The 23,230-nt window shown below is 34.5% G+C and overlaps 1 protein-coding gene across 1 annotated transcript in view; it reads right to left on the minus strand.

Annotated features, from left to right (window-relative positions):
• Positions 1-23,230, minus strand: part of AGPS (alkylglycerone phosphate synthase) — a 140,427-nt gene that overhangs the window by 21,492 nt on the left and 95,705 nt on the right. Inside the window, exons 14-18 of the mRNA XM_082395636.1 lie at positions 22,045-22,157; positions 16,158-16,227; positions 15,249-15,310; positions 11,349-11,438; positions 515-614 (exon numbers count right to left, since the gene is read on the minus strand). Coding sequence (XP_082251762.1) covers positions 515-614; positions 11,349-11,438; positions 15,249-15,310; positions 16,158-16,227; positions 22,045-22,157 — 435 coding nt within the window. The remainder of the gene's footprint in view (positions 1-514; positions 615-11,348; positions 11,439-15,248; positions 15,311-16,157; positions 16,228-22,044; positions 22,158-23,230) is intronic.

Consider the following 23,230-nt stretch of genomic DNA (forward strand, 5'->3'; position numbering starts at 1 on the left):
AAAATTAGACACTTAAGGTCATTTAAGAAATGTAATAGAAACTGCTGGCAAATGAACCTCAAAGGCCTACATATAACTTAAGCAAACAAAAAAATTATAAACCTAGAATGAGGAAATTACAGCAACATAGACCAAGAGCTTTAGAGCCGCTGACCTCAGAAGCAGTCACCATATGGAGCTGGGCGGGCTGCCAAAGTGATATCAAGGATCCCTATAGTCTTCTGTCATTTAATTTAATCAGGTATTATATACTATAAGTAACATCCAAAGAATCACAGGCTACAGAATATTAATTTTAGAATATTAATTGTAATATGTATAGGGAATATGAATTTTAGACTTCTAATTCAGTATTCAATCCAGTGTAAAAATTATGTTTCTCATTTCTATGGGCTATCAACCAGGTAAACCACAAGTTATTAAAGACAGTCAAACTAAAATTCATAAACTGATAGTAAAGTTTACTTAAATTAATAAAAGAATGTAAGAGCTATATTCAGGTATGCAAAATTACCTCAGTTTGTTCAAACACAGTCAGTGGGTCACTGATTCCCCTGTAGTTAAAGGCAAAGTAGAAATAGATACATGCACCTGCATCATAAGTCTGAGTCACCCTAAAAAAAAAACAGACAAAATCCCCCACAAGGCTTTAAGTTAAGTGAAATCAGATTTAACATCTAGAAACTTAAAGACAAGATTGTCTGAATGATTTGCTTAAGCCATAATCTCATTCTCTACCCACCCTCTTACTCCGTGGACGGAAAATAGATTTGCTGGATAAAGGATATCTAAGAACTACTTGTACTATTTTTATAACTTTTTTGGTAAGTCTGGACTATTACCCCAAAAATTTTTTTTAATTTTAAGATAATGTAAATATTTCTCCAACTGGCTTGAAATAAACAAAATTCCAATTCCTCAGAAGGGTTTTTTTTCTTTTTTAACAAAGTATACTGCAGTTATAGACAGCCCCAAAACAGACTACATGGAACTTGGTAATCCGTTATAAGTCTTCTAAGCTTCCTCAAAGTTAACAGAAATACATATGAGAACTTAAAACTAGAAAACAAGAAAAATGTTCAAATACTAAAAATGATCAGACTGGGTAAAACACAGCACCTTCACCAAGTTCACATTATTAGTAACAACTTTGAAAACAAATTGAATGACATGGCCTTAAGATAGTATCTCTGAAGGTTTTACACTCTAGGTCCCATATGTGTGCATGTTGTATATGTATTTGCAAAAGATATCAAGAATGTTAGATTAATAAATCATATACATGATATATATCTGGGCTTTCAAAATGTAATTAGGTGAAGCATTTAAAAGGGAGCTAAGGTAATCACAGTCAAATCTCTGAATGCAATTTACAAAGGTTCCCACAAAGAATTTAACTTAACAGAAAGAGCAAATACAGAGGAAATACTTTTTTTACTACACAATACAAACAGAATCTAATCTAAAATTTTAATGGCCTTTTAGGCCAAATGTTAGGTGCCTCAGAACATAAGAAATGAACTGTTTAACAATGCTACTGTCAATTTGCCAGCTGTGTTTTTCTTCTAGTGTTAATTCACCCATAAAAAAGATCCCTTGAATGTTTACATTTTAACTACCAGATTTACAAAGTTGAAGAAAAATTGGAAAACCATGTTAACTGCAAGGGCACTATCACTACGAATAACCAAATCTAAATAAATTTAAAGGATACATGAATGAAATGAGTTTACAGCAATTAGTAAAATATACATCACTCATATGAGAATCATTAATATCAATAAATAGAAAATATAACTAAATATTAATAGAACATTGCCACCTTCCAACAAATCCAAGAGCTATATTACACAATTCAGTTTTCAGTAGATAAGGAGGCTTCTAAAATTACAACAAAGCTTGAGTGATCAGTATCTCAAACAAAGTAAAAATAACATTTTTGGGAAAAGCTTAATCTGGGGCCATTTCAGAAAGTGACAGAACTAATACCTTTTAATAGATCAATTCTATCATTTAAGACACGTAAACACTAATGTCTTCCAAAATCATCTGCACAAGAGAAAGTGTGGCTGCCAAAGTCATTATATTATTCTTTAATTTCTAAAAAATTTTTGTGCTATATACTTTTTGGAGTACTGTACTTGTGTTAGACTCACTGGTTAGGAAGTCCTTCCCACAAAACTTCCTCAGAAAATTTAGGGTTAGAATTCCTATTCCAATATACAAAGTACCTTTTAAAAGACAGAAATGAAATAAATGAACTTAATAAATGCATCCTACAGCTGAATTCTTTTCCTTGGGATCTTTGATTTCAATGAGATCTATAACTATTTTAAATTAATTTCAGAATAGCTTTTTAAAAAACTGGTTTAAAAATTACATCTCACACATTCAACATTTACACTCAACACAGAATAATCTCCTTAGCCACTGTTAATCAGCTCAAATCAAACTAAAGTAAAATCAAACTATAGTTAAGCGTTAATCAAGTATGTGCTACAGAAACTATATTTAAAACTCCTATTTAGCAAAATCATTCAATTAACTTAGACTCTGCACATTCTAAACTTTGGTTTTATAAGATGATCACAGAAGCTGAGCGTTCAGCTTTTACCAGAAAATCCTTCTTAAAAAAACAGCTATGTAATAAATGACGTATCAATTCAGAATATGTATACCAATTCTATCTACCTGCAATACAATACATAATGAAGATCCTTAGGCCTTATAAGTAAGTACCTTCTAAAGAACCAAGACTTAAGTATTGTTACAGAAGGTGTCCTAAGGCAGAATATTTTACTTCCCAATAACTTTCAGTAAGTAGTGGTATATCACAATGGTATTTTCATAATGAAGGGGGAGAAGTCTCAAGGGATGCTGAAGAGAGAGGTAAGGCAGAAGAAGGAAGAGAGGAGAGTATCTGTTAAGCTGCCACTTGACAAAGCAAAAGAATAAAAAATCCTCAACTACACAGAAATAGATTCTATTATTTTAAATGTTTCAGATTTTACTGTTAACAAATGACTTTCGGATTATTGGGCCTGTTTGTTTTCAGTTTTATAATAATAAGAGGCTTGACAGACTAGACTGTCAAGAGAAGAACTAAGTATCAACTTAGGTTGATAATATAAATAAATACACTTTTTTTTCTTGCGGTTTAAGAACTTTAAGATAAAAGGTTCATTTTTTTTTTAATCAGTCATCAATTTTATACACATCAGTGTATATATGTCAATCCCAATCGCCCAATTCAGCACACCACCATCCCCACCCCACCGCGGTTTTTAAAGATACGTCCAAATTAAAAAAAAAAAAAAAAAAAGAACAGGTACATTTTTACTCCTTTAATTTGGAAAGGTTCTCACCAAGATCAGTCACTAAGCTACCAGTAGCGTTACCATGTTATAAGTTTTTTATTAAACAGAACAAGGCCCCTTTCTCCCCTCCCTCAGATATCGAATGCCCAGCCAAACATCTCTAAAATCCACATTTTAAGCCTTTACATTCCACCCCAAATATACTTGTTCTAACAGATGTTAATACACACACTTGACTTAGTACTTCCTGAAATGTTCTTCAAACCGTGTCTCTCCCACAAAGAAGCATAAAAGACTATTTCAAGGATACTCTTCTGACTGACGTGAACAGTTACGGTATAAGAAAGATGTTTTCCTCACCTCTCATGTAAGAATTTTATTGTCGTGCCCAGCAAAAGCACAATCTAACATTCACAGAAAGATAGACAAGAAGAAAAGGCAGAGGGCTATGTACCAGATGAAGGAACAAGATAAAACCCCAGAAAAACAACTAAATGAAGTGGAGATAGGCAACTTTCCAGAAAAAGACTTCAAAATAATGATAGTGAAGATGAACCAGGACGTCGGAAAAAGAATGGAGACAAAGATAGAGAAGATGCAAGAAATGTTTAACAAAGACCAAGAAGAATTAAAGAACAAACAGAGATGAACAATACAATAAGTGAAATGAAAACTACACTAGAAGGGGGGCTTCCCTGGTGGCGCAGTGGTTGAGAATCTGCCTGCCAATGCAGGGGACACGGGTTCGAGCCCTGGTCTGGGAAGATCCCACATGCCGCGGAGCGACTAGGCCCGTGAGCCACAATTGCTGAGCCTGTGCGTCTGGAGCCTGTGCTCCGCAACAAGAGAGGCCGCAATACTGAGAAGCCCGCGCACCGCGATGAAGAGTGGTCCCCACTTGCCGCAACTAGAGAAAGCCCTCGCACAGAAACGAAGACCCAACACAGCCATAAATAAATAAATAAAATTAAAAAAAAAAAAAAACTACACTAGAAGGAATCAATAGCAGAATAACTGAGGCAGAAGAACGGATAAGTGACCTGGAAGACAGAATGGTGGAATTCACTGCTGAGGAACAGAATAAAGATAAAAGAATGAAAAGAGGGGCTTCCCTGGTGGCACAGTGGTTGGGAGACTGCCTGCCAATGCAGGGGACGCGAGTTCAGGCCCTGGTCCAGGAGGATCCCACATGCTGCGGAGCAACTGGGCCCACGCGCCACAACTACTAAGCCTGCACTCTAGAGCCCTCGAGCCACAACTACTGAGCCCACGTGCCACAACTGCTGAAGCCCGTGTGCCTGGAGCCTGTGCTCCGCAACAACAGGGGCCGCCGCGATGAGAGGCCCGTGCACCGCAGCGAGGAGTGGCCCCCACTTGCCGCAACTAGAGAAAAGCCCACATGCAACAACTAAGACCCAATGCAGCCAAAAATAAATAAATAAATAAACAAAAATTTAAAAAAAAAAAAAAGAATGAAAAGAAATGAAGACAGCCTAAGAGACCTCTGCGACAACATTAAACACAACAACATTCGCATTATACGGGACCCAGAAGGAGAAGAAATAGAGAAAGGACCAGAGAAAATACTTGAAGAGATTACAGTGGAAAACATCCCTAACATGGGAAAGGAAATAGCCACCCAGGTCCAGGAAGCGCAGAGAGTCCCATACAGGATAAACCCAAGGAGAAACACGCCGAGACACATAGTAATCAAATTGGCAGAAATTAAAGACAAAGAAAAATTATTGAAAGCAGCAAGGGAAAAATGACAAATATCATACAAGGGAACTCCCGTAAGGTTAACAGCTGACTTTTCAGCAGAAACTCTACAAGCCAGAAGGGGTAGCATGATATACTTAAAGTGATGAAAGGGAAGAAACTACAACCAATATTACTTTACCCGGCAAGGATCTCATTCAGATTCAATGGAGAAATCAAAGCTTTACAGACAAGCAAAAGCTAAGAGAATTCAGCACCAGCAAACCAGCTCTACAACAAATGCTAAAGGAACTTCTCTAAGTGGGAAACAAAAGAGAAGAAAAGGACCTACAAAAACAAACCCAAAACAATTAAGAATATGGTCACAGGAACGTACATATCGATAACTACCTTAAACGTAAATGGATTAAATGCTCCAACCAAAAGACACAGGCTTGCTGAACGGATACAAAAACAAGACCCATATATATACTGTCTACAAGAGACCCACTTCAGACCTAGGGACACATACAGACTGAAAGTGAGGGGAGGGAAAAATATATTCCAAGCAAATGGAAATCAAAAGAAAGCTGGAGTAGCAATACTCATATCAGATAAAATAGACTTTAAAATATAGAATGTTACAAGGGACAAGGAAGGACACTATATAATGATCCAGGGATCAATCCAAGAAGAAGATATAACAATTATAAATATATATGCACCCACCATAGGAGCACATCAATACATAAGGCAACTGCTAACAGCTACAAAAGAGGAAGTTGACAGTAACACAGTAATAGTGGGGGACTTTAACACCTCACTTACACCAATGGACAGATCATCCAAAACGAAAATAAATAAGGAAACAGAAGCTTTAAATGACACAATAGACCAGATAGATTTAACTGATATTTATAGGACATTCCATCCAAAAACAGCAGATTACACTTTCTTCTCAAGTGCGCACAGAACATTCTCCAGGATAGATCACATCATGGGTCACAAATCAAGCCTCAGTAAATTTAAGAAAATTGAAATCATATCAAGCATCTTTTCTAACCACAATGCTATGAGATTAGAGATCAATTACAGGGAAAAAAACATAAAAAACATAAACAAATGGAGGCTAAACTATACGTTACTAAATAACCAAGAGATCACTGAAGAAATCAAAGAGGAAATCAAAAAATACCTAGAAACAAATGACAATGAAAACACGACGATCCAAAACCTATGGGATGCAGCAAAAGCAGTTCTAAGAGGGAAGTTTATAGCTATACAAGCCTACCTCAAGAAACAAGAAAAATCTCAAATAAACAATCTAACCTTACACCTAAAGCAACTAGAGAAACAAGAACAAACAAAACCCAAAGTTAGTAGAAGGAAAGAAATCATAAAGATCACAGCAGAAATGAATGAAATAGAAACAAAGAAAACAATAGCAAAGATCAATAAAACTAAAAGTTGGTTCTTTGAGAAGATAAACAAAATTGATAAGCCATTAGCCAGACTCATCAAGAAAAAGAGGAAGAGGACTCAAATCAATAAAATCAGAAATGAAAAAGGAGAAGTTACAACAGACACTGCAGAAATACAAAGCATCCTAAGAGACTACTACAAGCAACTCCATGCCAACAAAATGGACAACCTGGAAGAAATGGACAAATTCTTAGAAAGGTATAACCTTCCAAGGCTGAACCAGGAAGAAATAGAAAATATGAACAGACCAATCACAAGTAATGAAATTGAAACTGTGATTAAAAATCTTCCAACAAACAAAAGTCCAGGACCAGATGGCTTCACAGGTGAATTCTATCAAACATTTAGAGAAGAGCTAACACCCATCCTTCTCAAACTCTTCCAAAAAATTGCAGAGGAAGGAACACTCCCAAACTCATTCTATGAGGCCACCATCACCCTGATACCAAAACAAGACAAAGATACTACAAAAAAAGAAAATTACAGACCAATATCACTGATGAATACAGATGCAAAAATCCTCAACAAAATACTAGCAAACAGAATCCAACAACACATTAAAGGGATCAAACACCATGATTAAGTGGGATTTATCCCAGGGATGCAAGGATTCTTCAATATATGCAAATCAATCAATGTGATACACCGTATTAACAAACTGAAGAATAAAAACCATATGATCATCTCAATAGACGCAGAAAAAGCTTTTGACAAAATTCAACACCCATTTATGATAAAAACTCTCCAGAAAGTGGGCAGAGAGGGAAACTACCTCAACATAATAAAGGCCATATACAACAAAGCCACAGCAAACATCATTCTCAATGGTGAAAAACTGAAAGCATTTCCTCTAAGATCAGGAACAAGACAAGGATGTCCACTCTCACCACTATTATTCAACAAAGTTTTGGAAGTCCTAGCCACGGCAATCAGAGAAGAAAAAGAAATAAAAGGAATACAAATTGGAAAAGAAGAAGTAAAACTGTCACTGTTTGCAGATGACATGATACTATACATAGAGAATCCTAAAGATGCCACCAGAAAACTACTAGAGCTAATCAATGAATTTGGTTAAGTTGCAGGATACAAAATTAATGCACAGAAATCTCTTGCATTCCTATACACCAATGATGAAAAATCTGAAAGAGAAATTAAGGAAACACTCCCATTTACCACTGCAACAAAAAGAATAAAATACCTAGGAATAAACCTACCTAGGGAGACAACAGACCTGTATGCAGAAAACTGTAAGACACTGATGAAAGAAATTAAAGATGATACCAACAGATGGAGAGATATACCATGTTCTTGGATTGGAAGAATCAATATTGTGAAAATGACTACACTACCCAAAGCAATCTACAGATTCAGTGCAATCCCTATCAAATTACCAATGGCATTTTTTATGGAACTAGAAAAAAAAATCTTAAAATTTGTATGGAGACACAAAAGACCCCGAATAGCCAAAGCAGTCTTGAGGGAAAAAAACGGAGCTGGAGGAATCAGACTCCCTGACTTCAGACTATACTACAAAGCTACAGTCATCAAGACAATATGGTACTGGCAGAAAAACAGAAACATAGATCAATGGAACAAGATAGAAAGCCCAGAGATAAACCTATGCACCTACGGTCAACTAATCTATGACAAAGGAGGCAAGGATATACAATGGAGAAAAGACAGTCTCTTCAATAAGTGGGGCTGGGAAAACTGGACAGCTACATGAAAAAGAATGAAATTAGAACACTCCCTAACACCATACACAAAAATAAACTCAAAATGGATTAGAGACCTAAATGTAAGACCAGACACTATAAAACTCTTAGAGGAAAACATAGGAAGAACACTCTTAGACATAAATCACAGCAAGCTCTTTCTTGATCCACCTCCTAGAGTAATGGAAATAAAAACAAAAATAAACAAATGGGACCTAATGAAACGTAAAGGCTTTTGCACAGCAAAGGAAACCATAAAGACGAAAAGACAACCCTCAGAATGGGAGAAAATATTTGCAAACGAATCAATGGACAAAGGATTAATCTCCAAAATATATAAACAGCTCATGCAGCTCAATATTAAAAAAACAAACAACCCAATCCAAAAATGGGCAGAAGACCTAAATAGACATTTCTCCAAAGAAGACATACAGATGGCCAAGAAGCACATGGCCAAGTTGAGCACAAGAAGCTGCTCAACATCACTAATTATTAGAGAAATGCAAATCAAAACTACAATGAGGTACCACCTCACACCAGTTAGAATGGGTGTCATCACAAAATCTGCAAACAACAAATGCTGGAGAGGGTGTGGAGAAAAGGGAACCCTCTTGCACTGTTGGTGGGAATGTAAATTGATACAGCCACTATGGAGAACAGTATGGAGGTTCCTTCCAAAACTAAAAATAAAATTACCATATGATCCAGCAATCCTAATACTGGGCATATACCCAGAGAAAACCATAATTCAAAAAGACACATGCACCCCAATGTTCACTGCAGCACTATTTACAATAGCTAGGTCATGGAAGCAACCTAAATGCCCATCGACAGACGAATGGATAAAGAAGATGTGGTACATATACACAATGGAATATTACTCAGCCATAAAAAGGAACGAAATTGGGTCATTTGTTGAGACGTGGATGGATCTAGAGACTGTCATACAGAGTGAAGTAAGTCAGAAAGAGAAAAACAAATATCGTATATTAACGCATGTATGTGGAACCTAGAAAAATGGTGCAGATGAACCAGTTTGCAGGGCAGAAATTGAGACACAGATGTAGAGAACAAACTTATGGACACCAAGGGGGGAAAGTGGCAGGGGGTGGGGGTGGTGGTGTGATGAAATGGGCGATTGGGATTGACATGCATACACTGATGTGTATAAAACTGATGACTAATAAGAACCTGCTGTATAAAAAAATAAATTAAATAAAATTTAAAAATTAAAAAAAAAATTCAGTATTAAAAAAAAAAAAGAAAGTACCATCTAGCCAATTGTAAAAGATATCTGTCCCTATGGGGCAACAAGTAGAATTAAGAAACATAATATGGTAATAGGAAAGTAGAACATGGGAGAATGTAAAAAAAGGAAAAAAAAAAATCACAGAAGGGATTCCAGTTTAAAGAGCACAGAAGTATTTCTAGTCTTGCAAAGCAAATATACAGAAATTATCATGCTCTGTCAACATATCAAGAGGGCCTAACAATTGGATGCCTTCATGAGAATTTGTCATTAAGGAAGAAAAACAAATATCCAAATTTTCCATACTAATACTAGTATGGATTGTCTACCTCAACCTTCATGTAACTATGTCACAATAATATATACAATGGCATTTATATAGCCCTTTATATGCTTTCTCATTTCATTCTTACAACAGTCCCTTCAAGGAGATATACTACCACTACTTTACTAATGATAAACTTAGAGCTCCAAGAGATTAAATTCCTAATAAATAGCAGAACAGTGCTTTCACTCTTTAGACACATGCAATGTTACAAAACAAAGAAATTTAAAAACTAAGAAGTTGCCATGGTGATGCAGTAGGCAGGAAGGCCCAGGTCTGCCTTCCTAGGCTGATATCAAGTGGTTCCAGGCTAATCAAAAGAACAATCATCATGAATAGAAATATACAGAAATGCTGTTGTGCTGAAGCACAACTGCTGTTTCAGGGTCCAGCACTTAACAATAAAGATACTACATTAATTTCAAAATTACCTAACTTTTATTCATGCTTATATTGTAAGTTTTTTGTTTGTTTCTAAATATTGGAGTTATATTCCTGAAAACCACACACACACACACACAGCGAAAAAAAGAGAAGCAGTTATATAATACAGAATGTTCAATAAATTTTAAAGTGCTAGATTAGTACTGTATCATTTACTATAAGGTTCCCCTTCTCATGATCTGTCCTAATTTCCCTTTATTCTCTATTCTAATTAATTTGACAACTTTTGTAGAGAAGTCAAATGCTCAATTCAATATTTATACATTTAATCTTCCGGTGTTCACACAGAAAATTAATATCAAAAGATTGAACACAAAGTGCCCCTTCTTAAGAAAACCTCCTTTGGGGCTTCTGCTATTTAACTAAGAGACGACAAGATCATCAGTTAACTGTGCTCCAGTATGGATCATGACTGTCCCATATGGAAGACACTAGCCACATGTGGCATTTTAAATTTAAATCATTTGAAATTAATACAATTTAAAATTCAGTTCCACAGTCATACTAGCCACATTTCAACAGCTAAACAGCCACATGTGGCTGTGGCTATCATACTGGATAGGGCAGATACAGAACATTTCTGTTTTCACAGAAAGATCTATTAGAAAGCAACAAGTTAATCTTCATTTGGATCTTCTGGCTCCACTCATTACTATATTGCATACCCACTGATTTAATCAACAACTGACAAAGTGGTTAAAGTGCCTTTTCTCTGTTAAAGAAAGAGCTACATTGAATGTGTGTGTAATTTATAGTTTCTTGACCACATATGTAATTTATAGTTTCAGTGAATGAAGGAGTCCTTCTCTTACTCCAGCAGCTCAGACATTTGGCTCTTTACCATCATGCTGTCCAGAAAGGGTAGAAGGCTCACTCATGGAAGGGTATTCTACTCCTAGGAAAGGGTGTTACACTCCTATCGGGCTCAGGACTACTGTAAAAATACTAGTGGCACAGTCCTAACAAGGTGGCAAGTGAAGTTTAGGAAAGCTTGCTAAGTGGAACAGACTGAAGCTTTTCCTCAGCTCACAAATTACACTTCTCCATTAATTAAAAAAAAAAGTTTGTTTTTTTTTTCAGAAGAAGTAGTATAAGAACAACAACAAAAAAAAACTCACCTGCATGTAGCAAGAGGAGCAAATTGAACACCTTTCTCTTTGCATTCCTTTGTTATTCTTTCTTTTACATTTCTACAGAGATCTACAACCCTAGAAAAAAATAATTGAATACAGTATTAAGTTTTCACATAATTATAAAAAATCTAATTATTGCTGGTTTATCAGCATATTCAAGTCAGAAATTCTCTTAACTAAAACTTTCATACTCATTCCTTCAAGAATGAACAAGAGCTTTGATCATTCAAACTGGCCTTCCATTCATAACTTCAAGGGAGCAAAGTTCTTTCCCTTTTTGTCACAGGAAAGAAAGAAGTCAGAGGAGCATACTCAAGTCTCCTGAAGGCAGTTTCCTAAGCTAAGGAAAATCCAATTTCAAAATAAATTTAATTACAAGATTCTAAAAGCTTTTAAAAAAAAAAAAAGCTTTTTAAAAAGCTCTAAAGAAAATGTTAATGAAAATTCAATTCTGGGTTATAGGAATACCAACCTATATCCCATCTAAGAAGTTTTCCTTAATTTAAAAATAATTTAATTAATAATCATAGTGCTATACCAAATGTTCAACAGCCTATTTTCAAGCACTAAGCTAAAATCCAGCTCAACAAACACTTACTGGACATGAACTATGTGTAAAGTTATGCTAGACTGTTTAATATGTTCAATATGAACAATGAAAACAGACAAGTGAGGCATAGTTCTTAAAGGGGAGGGAAGATTGATAATATTTAACAATATTAATCTGTTTTTTAATGTGAGCTGTACCACATTGTTACAACCATATATTCTGTTTCATCTGGAAAATAAAACTCTTAAAGTATATATCAGCCATTTTATTCTCCAATAAATATCCTGGCTACATATTGACACTGATTCTGCGTTTTAAACCTTGGTCTGTTTAGAATCATGAGAAAGGAAAAGATACCAAAGAAACTTAAAAGGTTGGCCCAATTAGATAAAAACAATAACATTTAAATGTATTATGCTTTATTGAACACATTAAAGTTATCTATATTTCCAATAAGAACAAAGAATAAATGATTAAAATATAAATTTGAAAAAGGTTTTAGTGTTTTATTAGCACGTCAATTTTTACTTTTATAGTGTCTGAAAGTTTTATAAAATCTGACTTTACAAAACAGCACTCAAGTTAAGTTCTGCTTTATTCTGCGAGAGTTGCAGGCAGATACAATTTATCAATGTTATCTATGCCTTATTTATAGAATGGTAAGGATATGTGTTTCTTAAAAATCTTTCATAAAGTATTTAGATTATTGAAATTTAATGTCTTTAATTTGAAAATCCAACTTACAAAACAGATACTTTAAATATAAATAAAGGGACTTCCCTGGTGGTGCAGTGGATGGGACTCCGTGCTCCCAGTGCAGGGGGCCTGGGTTTGATCCCTGGTCGGGGAACTGGATCCCACATGCATGCCGCAGCTGGGAGTTCGCATGCTGCAACTAAGGAGCCCGCATGCCGCAACTGGGACCCGGCACAACCAGATAAATAAATAAAATTTTAAATATAAATAAAATCTACTAAACTTTAATATCTACAGGAGTTCACGAATATCACAAATTTATAAAAGTAACAAGTTCTTTATCATGACTCTAGAAAACAGAATTCAAGTGCTACTTGAATGAGGTACTTTCTAGAAATTATTTGTATGGAGTTCTGAAAGTATATTCTCACAGAACTCATGCAAAGGTCAATGCAGTCCATTTGGACCAGTCACTACATAGGAAGTAAACAAAACTGTGTATACCTTTCCTTTTTTTCTTTTGGCCGTGTGGCATGCAGGATCTTAGTTCCCTGACCAGGGCTCGAACCCAAGCCTCTCGCGCTGGAAGCAAGGAGTCTTAACCACTGGACCACCAGGGAAGTCCCATACTGTGTATACTTTTAAATTCTTACCTGACCTATTAGCAAATTTAACACTATTGACCATTTCCTCCTTGAAAAAAATTTCCCTCAGCTCCTCTCACAGCACTGGTTTTCCTCCAAATATTCTAGATTTTATTCCCCAATCTCCTTTGCTAGCGCTTATTTGTACAACTTAAATGAATCCTTTGTTTGTATCCCTTAAATGTTGGGGCTCCTTGGACTTCTTTCTCAAGCCTTCTTTCTTTTCTCTTCATCCATTTACCTGTTAAGTGTTTGTATATCTCCTTTGGTTTTAATCACAAATCTCAAGCTGATGTCTCTAAAATCTTCAAATCTCCAACTCGGACCTCTTAGGCAGCTATTTTTATAGGCTACATTCTTACACTATTCCATAGTTCATTCACAGGACTCTATGCAGAATATTCACTGAGCACCTAATAGGTGCAGTCATTGTGCTAGGGCCAGAGAGGAATACATAAAAATAAGTAAGACCAATAATCCCTTAAGAAACTTATGCATGAAAAGGCCAAGCAACCTAATAATGTGTGAGGGTTGAAGACCCTGATCCCATGGGTTGCTGCTAAACAAGGTCTCTACCTAGCTAAAGGTTTGTAAGAGAAAGCAAGTTACTAAATGGTAACAAGTAAATTTTATGTCAGGAATACAGCTGCTTTCCCTTAATTTTATTTATTAAAACTTCAGTTGAAGACGTTGTTTTAAATGAAAACCAAGTACGTAACCCTGTATAAAACAGATATAGTCAGTGGGTCAAAAAAGTATTTAAGAATATACAAGGAAAGTATAAAGAAAAATGAAAAGATAGTGCATGACTAGCTTCCACAGTTGGAAAAATTTAAAGACAAAATGGCGATCATAGGTAAGTAGTAATTGATGACAAGGAAATTCATACTACTGAAGAAGTAACACTACACTAACCCACTTTCCCCAGCAAGAAAAGGTATTAAAGACTAAAATGGTCTCTGAGACATCTATGAACAGCTCCCAAACTATATCTGCTGTTCAAACATGTCAGATGTTGATGAAGTGATAATTTTTTTTATTTATAAGATTTATTCCCCTTATTAAAATTTAGCATCAAAAATTGAATGCTGTGAATAAAATATTGATACTATAAATTTGATTGCTGTCTTACAAGGCACGGACTGTGAGCATCAATACAGCAAAAGTCAAAACCCACAGTAGATGAAGACAATGTAGAAAAGTAAAAAGTTTTCTGGGGGAGGAAAAAAAGAGGTTAGGGTAGAACAAAAATGTTAAGATAAGTAACATCTAACAGGTATATTCAGGGGGATTTGTTATATCCTATATACTTTATTATAGATTTAAAATAGTAAATTTTATGAAGAAAAAGTAAAATGTAAGGTATACTAGAATAAAAACGTACTAACAACCTCAAGAATTTTTTATTACTGAGTTAACTCACAAGTCTATCTTTAATAAAACCACTTCACATTTCCTAATCAGTTTTTATTATTAATTCCCTAACCAATATTTGTATGTATATATGTGTATAATTTAAAAACAGAAATTATACATAATTTCTTAAATTGGGTTTCTTTCAGAAATCACTTAATTTCAAGTGAAGATCTTGCTTAACAGTGTACATACAAATATCAAAAGCTAAATGAAATACTACAAAAGAAGGTTATATTTTGGGGGGACTTTTTAGAGAACATTTAAGCATATTAACCATTTAAGAATTTAAATCAAAGCTAAGTAAAACCACATAGTGACATTTAGTGTTCAGTAAAATTCTTTAAAATGTGAACTGCGGTAATAACTTCCTTCTATGGGACATGGACAAATCTGTCTAAAATTTTAAAAATGGCTTGCAAATATGACATTCTGATGAAGATATTCAGTTAAATAAAAGTGATTACCTTGTTTCAACGTTTCCTTACAAAATTTTAAAAGTTTACATATTCACACACAATAAATTACTTCAGCAATTGTATAGCATATTTTAATAATATCAGGCATTTTATTTCATTTTACCTGTCCCAAGGAGCAGAAGTCTCAAAAGATTCCCCTAATACATAGTATTCCAAACCCAAATCCTGTTAAGACATATACACAAAATTAAGAAATTACAACAGATGCAGAAGAGTCCATAATATTAGTAGTATTTCATGTTCATTATTAGTATTTCATGTTTCTAATTCAACCTCCTGGGCTCTTTACTATCTTCCTCAAAAGAGCATGGGAAAGTGGCCCCAAGTGTGAGATATAATCTCCAGAAGGACAGAAACTTTGTCTTGTTTTCCTCTGTGCCCTTGGCACCAGGCAGAGTGTCTGACACACGGAAGGAACTCAAATATTTCTCTAATGAATGGAGTCTCTATCCAGAAACTGTCTATGTACATGCAGAGAATACTAGCAGGACAGATTTTTAGTGGCCTAAAGAGCAAATTAACCAATACCAAAAAGTGATCATCAGGATCAAAGGAGCAGGGAGATAGGGAAGTTGGGGGAGGAGGGACTAGAGAAAGGAAAAGATATCCTTTAAAGTCAACTTTTCTTTAAAAATAAATTAGAAAATAGAGTGTCTCTCTTTGTAGTGACTAAATAGATAGACTATCTGGAACCACTTCAGCTAGGAAAATATATTTTATAGCGTACAAGATATAATGCTTATATGATAAGTAACTTATAATACTAAATTTTTTACTCAGTACAATTCTGTTTTAGTATCAAAACTGGAAAGAGCAATTCATAAGCCACCACAGAAGTATAAAGGTATGAAAGACAATTTTATAAGGTAGAAAAATCCTGGACTCATATGAGTACAATGATGTGCTAAATTACAGTAGGTTAAAATTTAAGAAAATAAAGAAAATTTTATTCACTTATAGAAAAAGCATTGTTTGCAACATAAACTGATAAAGGAAATGTGAGATAACTTACTCGAATGTATGCAATGACATAGGTCAGCAAATAACCTCTCTGTCCATTATCTTCTCCAGCTGCCAATCCACTGTAATTAAAGAACAAACTGTCAATACATTTCAAATGAACTATTAAAAATATATAAAACTAACCAAACTGATACAATACCTCAAGATAACTGCTTAACATATTAACATATGTTACTTTACATCTCATTTTTATTTCAATCTCATTTATCATAAATGTATCAATGAGCTGTCAAGAGATCAGTCTTGGATAACAAAAATATTTTTAATATTCAGTTTGGTAATTAATTTTATGTCTACCAAACTAGTAAAACTGACTGATATGAACTCAACTGCTTCTACTCATACTGTCAAAAGAACAGAGAATTAGCCACAAGAAACAAGCTTAAATAATCGTCACAAGCATAACAAGATACTTAAAATACTCTTATTTTATACTCATATTATATTTTTACCTGTATATTCATGTATTATAGTCTTATTCATATATAAAGATTTGCAATGACTGACTAGGATCTTCCAAACACCGAGAAGTTTCTTGAATACTTGAGCACATAGTATTTGGAGTATTAGACATGGTGTTTACTTTATGGGATTTATGATTTAAGAGACAGACAAAACATACTTACACAGATACATTAAAATTTATGAAGCAACATACAGGCAAGTACAAGAGCAACAGCATGAACACATCCATTTCAATTGGAAAGTAGCTGTATTTGGTGATCTAGTTAGAATCAATCCCATATAACATATATTTCAGTCCAAGTACTCTGCTTTGTTAAAGTCATTCTAATTTTAAAAGACTATGAATGATTACTGATTTCCACTACCTTCAGTAGAGAGTTTTTAATTTTGCTTTTTTCCATCATTGGGCAGAAATTAAATTTTAAGTAGTCTTAGTCAACTAAATAAAACTTATCCCCAATTCTCAAAGTACCCACTAAAAATCCCTCAATAAAAACGAATAAAAGGAAAAATATCTTTTCTTGTGGCTTCCTTGAGTCATGATTGATGGCCAATTTTTATGTCTCTCTTCGTAATACCCTAACTGTACCTTCTTGGTCTCAGGATGCTGAGCCCTTAACCATGGTGTTGCTTAAGACTCAGGTTTTGAATCTCTGTGATTTGAGCCTCTTCTCATTTCTCTTATGAATTCAGTTAACACCTTACAGTTAAATCCTTTCTTTCCCCGATGTTTTGCCTGAATTTGGCAGTAAGTAATACAATGTAGATGTACCCTTGTTCTACACAAATACTGTAAGGCAATTTTCAGCTAGGACGTATGGGCTAAATCAGATTTCCTGACTTTGTATTATAGTTGGATATACACGAATTAGTGTCATCCAGAAGGAGTGGCAAAGACTTGACAGGAGCAGCTCTAGTCTAGAACTACATGGGGAAAGGGTATAATGAAATGAAGGGGGGCACTTGTTACTAGAATGTTAATGAGCAAAGAAAACAACTTAGGTCAAGCAGCTAAGATTGAAAAGTAAGAAGAAACAGAAGACAATTCTGGGTTAGATGTGTATGGATGTGACGTTGGGGTAGGGAGTCAAATAAAGTTCCAAAACAAAAAGTAAACTAGTCAGAAAATTGCTGTGGCAGGTGCCTGGAGGAAAATAGATGAACCCAAACCTCAGGTAGATATGAATCTGAGTCAGACACTAACTCCAAGAGAGAAAAAACCCTACTGATCTAGGAAAGACACAGTTCATGCTAGGCCTACAGGTAGAAGGAAAGGAAAGGAGCATGAAGACTAGGAAAGGGTGCAAGAGACCACTGCTGGGAATCACACTCAGGTGCATTCTGAGTATGTACTTGGTGAGAAGTAACAGGTATGAACGTTAAGTAGGCCTGTCTCTCCTATATCAGGCCTACTGATATAAGATATAGCATCCTAATATATCAGGATGAGAAAAAGTCCAACTCTGAAGTCCCAGGTCAAGCCATTTTTCTTTAGACCCTCTTCTAATATCTGGCCAAGGGGAAAAAAAAGATCTGTTCCACTTGGAATCTAGTGTGACAAACCACACAGAAATATGCATTTTCTTACCCAACGCAGGAAGAAACTGGATGTCCATTCTAAATTCATAAACCCCCCAAAAGAATAAAAGTCATTCTGGGTTCGCTTTTCTGAATCACAGGTTTCCCTGCAAATTTAGCTTCTTGGAACCTCTCTTTTTTTAGCTTTCAGAACTATCTAGTCTTCTAGCCAAAATTACTTTAAGATACAATATATAAACAATAGTAGGGCTTAGAAATTAAATGCTTCTAACTTGCCACTTTTGCAGCCACTCCAAAAAACTATACTTAAATTCAACTGCCTTATGTTAAAGTAGCAACATCCATCCCCTACTTCCTTAAAATATCAATTAACAAGGTTCTTAAAGAAACTTAAAGCTGTTACATGAGGAAGGACTGGGAAGACTACTGAAAGAGGAATGAGAGATAATCTTTTTATATAAAAGAACCATCTGGTGAACCTAATCACCCTCATGTTGAATTACATTAAACAATTTAAGCACTTTAATACTTTAAATATAACCCTTTAAAAATAACAATAGCATATTACCTTAAGTTCTATGGTAAATGTCAACGCATCTGTCATGATTGGTGACAGGTAATGTTTACTCTGCTTAGCTCTTAGAGAAGTTAAAGTACATTACTAGCAACCACAGATAAACAACCAAAGTATGATTATTCAACATTTGGCTATTATATTCTATTGGATCATATGTGTTCAAAGGTATTTAACAGTGTTTGCGTGGGAGTGGAAGGCAAAAAGGAAAAATGGCTAAGATAACTCACAAAAATGTTCTCAACTGTTGGGAGTACTTCATTAAAAACAATCAATTTAAAGCCAATGAGATGGGCTTCCCTGGTGGTGCAGTGGTTAAGAATCTGCCTGCCAATGCAGGGGACACGGGTTCGAGCTCTGGGCTGGGAAGATCCCACATGCCATGGAGCAACTAAGCCCATGTGCCACAACTACTGAGCCTGCGCTCTAGAGCCCACGAGCCACAGCTACTGAAGCCCCTGCGCCTAGAGCCCATGCTCCGCAACAAGAGAAGCCACCGCAATGAGAAGCCCGCGCGCCGCAATGAAGAGTAGCCCCCGCTCACTGCAACTAGAGAAAGCCCACGCGCAGCAACAAAGACCCAACGCAGCCAATAAATAAATAATAAATTCTAAAACATAAATAAATAAATAAATAAATAAAGCCAGTGAGGTGGTGGAAACAGGATAAAACAAAAGAACAGAAAATAAAGAATAGATTAACAATACCCTAATTCGAAATAAAATACATGAGCTAAATTAACTTACGAAAACTTTATTAGAAAGAAACTTAGTGATGCTTTCCTCCAGCTAGTTATGCAGGAGAAATTACTGAGGAATGAGGGTTGGCAGGGTAGCATCTTATGAAAAATATCCTTGAATCTTTCAGTGGTTAGAACAAAGAACTAGTGCCTAGAGAGAACTGGGGAAAAACCGGGACTACTGCTGGAAAACCACGCAAAGATATACTTCCAAGTATCAAAAAATCAAGAGCCCTTAGTCACCTGCCTAGTGATAGCCTAGGGTTGTTCAACACAGATTTCTGCATCTAAATGAAGGGCGCCAGATGAAAGTATATTAAGAAATTTATTATAAACATAACTAAGAAGTAGCAAATAATAATAGCAAAAAAAATGACACTCCAATCAGGGTCTAAGTTTTTAATGCTTTACCCTTGCTTTAAATAGATACCTCATTTAATATAACCTATTTTTAATGGATGAATCTGATATAAGTTTGTTGTTTAGTTTAAGCAAATTGCTGGAATTAAATCAATAATTCTGGGGCCTCGTTATCAGTATCCAAAGAGATCTGGATTCACCTTAAGAAAGATTCACTATTACTTTCAAGTTGTAAATGGCTGGTGTTACATGAGAAAAACAAAACTGGCATTACATGAAAAGCCAGTTCTCGACAGTTGGTGGCTCAAATTAAATAAAACTGACAACATGGTTCCGATAAATACCTAAAGATTAAAATATACTGTTTCAAGGGTGGCACAGTAATTAGGCATAAATAAAGTAGAATAAAAGATGTCAGGGAAAAATAAAGTATTCAGTTTCATAAATCCTTTCAATAAATATTTAATCAAGCATCTAGTATATACCAGGCATCAATGGTGATGCCCCAAAAGAGACAGATCATGCCCTATAAAAAGTATGTGTGCGTTAGGACAAAAAGGCCTTTTGTCATCATCCTATCCCAGTCTAACAGGAAATGCGGCACGTTACTAACTAGTAATGATTTGCTGGCTACTCTGAATTGGAATTATAATTATAGATCCCACAAAGTGCAATCTCTGGGTGTGTGTATGTGTGTGTGTGTGTGTTGGAAGTGGGGGTGGGGAGTAGTGAGGTGAAATTAAGCAAATTTAAACTTACATACAGTGATTAAAATATTATAGCATCCATTTCCCTACAAATGACTCTGGAAATTTTTGAAATCCCAAATAAATATTTAAATATATAAAGAAATAACTTTTAAAAGTTTCAGTCTCTAATATTTAAGGCTAAGTAGATATAAAAGACTTAATTTAGATGTAAAAGGTTTTCATTTAAAACTCCTTTACTGTTTGTTTCTCACTAATATCATGGGTTTAAAAAGTTTTTAAATCAAATTATATATGTACTCCACATAACTTAGAAACTAAAAAATATGTACATGAACATTTCAAAAAATTTCAGAGATAACCTTATATCCAACCCATCCACTCATTAAATGAATCCTTACAGCACTCTTAACTAATTTAGCTAAAACATCAATAATTCCCAAAAAGGTACTGTGGAGAAGAAAAAGTGAAAGATTAATGAATTTCACCTTTTACTAAAAAAATTATAATTCCACTTGCCAATTTCAGAATAGGGTAAAAATAAAACTGAGAGATTATTTTGCAGTGCTCAAAAACAGTACAAAGGTAAAGTAAAAATTAAGCCCAAGATTAGATCTTTTTCTAAGAATACTGCACTTTAATACTAAGTTCAGAAAATCCTAAAAACAAAGGGCTGAACATTATATATGAGGAAAACACATAAAAGTGGAGCATTCTAAGACATATGGCTCCAAATTAAGCGTGCATTTGTTCTCATAAAGAACAGCAAGAAAGGGGAAAAAAAGAAATAAAAGTAAATATTTACAAAGAACCCAGATTAAGGATAATGTGTATGATATATTTTAAGCTCTGAAATTAAAAAAAAAAAAAAAAAAAAGACTGGTATCCAGAAAACTGTTTATTACGTACTTAAAAAGGAAAGGAAAAAAATGTAGTCCTGATAAATGGCGCTTTCACTATAGTTCTTCTCATCGATCAATCTTATAATCCATCAAGTGGACAGACAGAAACCACCCAATCATTATTCAGTTGGTTACAGATGTGAAATGTTTTCAGTTTCTTCATACCAGCACAAAACAGTAAGTGACAGGAAGTGGAGTATAGATAATTTATCAAATACTTTTGATTAAACACAATTTCCTTTTAAAAACATACTTATAGCATGTTTTATATATACTATTACCACTGAATAGCAACATGACTATGAATTTTTTTCCATTTCACTTAGCACAACAAACAAAATATTATAAAATTATCATTAATGAAAAAACACAATAAAAAGATTCACTATGTCACATATACGATTAGACAAGTAAGAGCAACATACCAGTCTAGCCTTCTACAAACTTTAGAAGTAAACCAACATAATATTTCAAGTTGACTACCATATATTACCATAAATTTAATACTGAAAAGTGTACATTAACAACTGCTGGGAGATATTAGAATTTTAGCTTAACTTTCTCTTGGCATTACGAACTGAAAGCCATACCCAAATTTTGCAGCAATGTCATACACTTGTTTTTCATGTTGAAGAACCTTCTCACGGTCCCCCTCAAACAGTAATGTAGCGACACTTAGCTGATTTGGATCAAATCCTTTAAACTACAAAAGAATATTATTATTACAGATAAGTCTTAGCCTACAAAATAGTAAATCAAAATACATTTTGCTCTTTTTTTCTTCTGATCTGAGCTCAAACATACCAGCTCTTCAAAATTTGAGCTTTGGAACTTTACACGTCAATCAAAAAGAATGCTTAATGTACCTATTTAGGTCATTACAATAGAATAGCACTCAGGAAAAACACTTCATTTTAAAGTATGCCAAGGTATCAATTATAATGACATACTGGCATGGAAATACAACAAATTAACTTGTAAGAATTATAACTGTTACCAAAGAATCAAATAAAACTACCAAAATGATAGAACATAATAAAGTAGCAGGATGTTGGGGGGGAGTAAAAACCAGCAGCACCCTTACATACCACCAATAACTTCTTATTAAGTAATATTTTCAAAGGAGACCTTATGTATAAAACAATATAAAACATCTAAGAATAATCTTAAAAGGAAATACATAACTTCATTAGGAAAACATGTCTTAAAAAAAGATGAGAGAAACGTATGTTCCCAAATGCATAAACTAAGTATTATAAATCGGTCGACTTTTGCCCAAATTAATATACTAGTTTATTCCAATTTTAATAAAAACCTCAATGAGCTTCCTAAAATGATGAAGAGTTTCTAAAAATTTTCCAGGATAATGAACAGGTAGATAATGGTGATAACAAGGAAAATTCTGAAAAATAAAAGGAAGAACTAGATCTACAGCAATTAAATCCATTTAATTTTTCAAGAACAAAAGCTCTTTTCAAGAACAAAAGCTATTACATAAAAATGTCTTTTTCTTACATAAGTATATGAGAAAATGTCTTAGACATGGCAAATCAATATAAGAAAAGCAAGGACAGGTTAGTTAATGGTGCTGTCACAACTAGTTAGCAATCAGGAGAGCAAGAGGTGAAGATTAACTTAGTTCTTTATCTCACATCATAAAATTGAAATAAAGTCAAACAGTAATAAAGACAAAAAGTTTTAAAATTCCTTTTTAACAAATAAGTGAGAGAGAGAGAAGAAAATGGTCCTAATCATAGTTCTGGAGGAAGCCAGGCT

This window comes from Balaenoptera borealis (genome assembly GCF_965194805.1).
Source record: "Balaenoptera borealis genome assembly, chromosome: 6".
In the NCBI taxonomy this organism is placed as follows: Eukaryota; Metazoa; Chordata; class Mammalia; order Artiodactyla; family Balaenopteridae; genus Balaenoptera; species Balaenoptera borealis.